Source organism: Heterodontus francisci, chromosome 45 (assembly GCF_036365525.1).
Source record: "Heterodontus francisci isolate sHetFra1 chromosome 45, sHetFra1.hap1, whole genome shotgun sequence".
Classification (NCBI taxonomy): Eukaryota; Metazoa; Chordata; class Chondrichthyes; order Heterodontiformes; family Heterodontidae; genus Heterodontus; species Heterodontus francisci.
This window is the reverse complement of record NC_090415.1, coordinates 11320253-11321884: the sequence shown is the minus strand read 5'-3', so window position 1 is coordinate 11321884 and position 1632 is coordinate 11320253. Positions and strand designations below refer to the sequence as shown.

The following is a 1632-nucleotide window of genomic DNA, read 5'->3' as shown; positions in this document are numbered from 1 at the left end:
GACTGCAACCGATTTTTCAAATTTGAAAAGCCCGCCAATATATTGGGGCGACTTCAATATAGAATATCAAATTTATAGTTCTTTTTTTACGGTGAAATAAATAAAACCTTTTTCATATTGTGTTATTCTACATTTGGTAACAAGTTCCAGATTGGCTTTTACATTCTGACATCTATTCGGGTTTACTCTCTGTCCTTTTTGAAACCAGCGAACAGAAAGTCTCTTTCACAGCATTCTCCAACCGGGCACATTTCATGTCAATTTTCATAATAATACCGCATCACTGATGAACGATTGTTTGTTATTCGTGGGAGACAACAGCGGAGTGTAGATTTTCAGTGTCAGGTGTCAGCGTGTGAGACGGAGGGTTCCGACACCACCTGGGGGTTCTAGATAATGTACTTATTAATTTCTGAGGTCAAACTTGAACTAGGGAAATAAGTGACTGCGAACTGATGTATGTGCGTTAAATCAGCTTTTATTGTCGAAATACAGAAAAGGGGCCGAATATGAACACGTCCGAGAACAAACCTCACAAATGGTCAGTGGCCAGTAATTTATGTACGGGACATTATTAGTTGGAGACAGAAAGATCGCACGGGCAGTGAAACTGCATTAACCAGAATCTATGGGAGTAAAACAGAGATCACAAAGGCAAGGAGACTTGATATATAAATCAATATAAGTCGATACTATACAGACAATGTTGTAGCTTTTTCAGAGAAGTTGTGGGTGGCTCTTAAAAGAGCCTTTTTGTGTTTTAGGTGTGTTTCAGTACATTGCGGATATTTACTTGGAGCTGGTGTACTTGGTGACCGCCTTTGTACCTTCCGACACGGCGTGTTTGGCCAGCTCCCCGGGCAGCAGTAGGCGCACGGCGGTCTGGATCTCCCGGGAGCTGATGGTGCTGCGTTTGTTGTAATGGGCCAGGCGGGAAGCCTCACCCGCGATTCGCTCGAAAATATCATTGACAAACGAATTCATGATGCTCATGGCCTTGGAGGAGATGCCGGTGTCAGGGTGAACCTGCTTCATCACTTTGTACACGTAGATGGAGTAACTTTCTTTCCTGGATTTTCTCCGTTTCTTGCTGCCCTTCACTGGCGCCTTCTTCAGAACTTTCTTGGCGCCCTTCTTGGAAGGTGCTGCAGTTTTCTTCTCGTCAACCATGATCACGATCAATTTCAGACACAGAATTACCGAAATTTCGCTCCAAGCTCGCATTTTATAGACATCCCCAGAACCCTATGCAAATAAAGGATGGGAGAAGGCCATGTTCATGATTGGCTGGTTTACAATGATGTCACTGCCTGATGTTCTGTATCTATCTGATTGGGTATCTAAAGCAACCAATCACATTTTGTGCTTCTCACAGCCACAAACTGTCGCAGCAGTCAGATCGTCCAAACCCCTTTGCCGGCCCTTATCCATCTACATCAGTGACTTGCTGAGTCCCTCTTCCTCATCAACCATTTCTATTTTGCTAGTACGAACTCGTCTCTTTTTTCACACTCTATAGTTCCCTTCCTTATCAGGATGTAGCGCCCCTCTGCACTTCCGTCCATCAACAGGACCGAATCGTCCAGTATAGTGGGGTCAGAGTGGGACAAATGCGAGCATTGAAGTGCAAGT

General features: G+C 44.2%; 1 protein-coding gene across 1 annotated transcript; it reads right to left on the bottom strand.

Annotated features, from left to right (window-relative positions):
- Positions 1–525: 525 nt before the first annotated feature.
- Positions 526–1178, bottom strand: LOC137356300 (histone H2B 5-like). The gene has a single exon (XM_068022174.1). The coding sequence runs from the start codon at positions 1168–1170 to the stop codon at positions 790–792; it is 381 nt and encodes a 126-aa protein (XP_067878275.1). The 5' UTR covers positions 1171–1178; the 3' UTR covers positions 526–789.
- Positions 1179–1632: the final 454 nt, after the last annotated feature.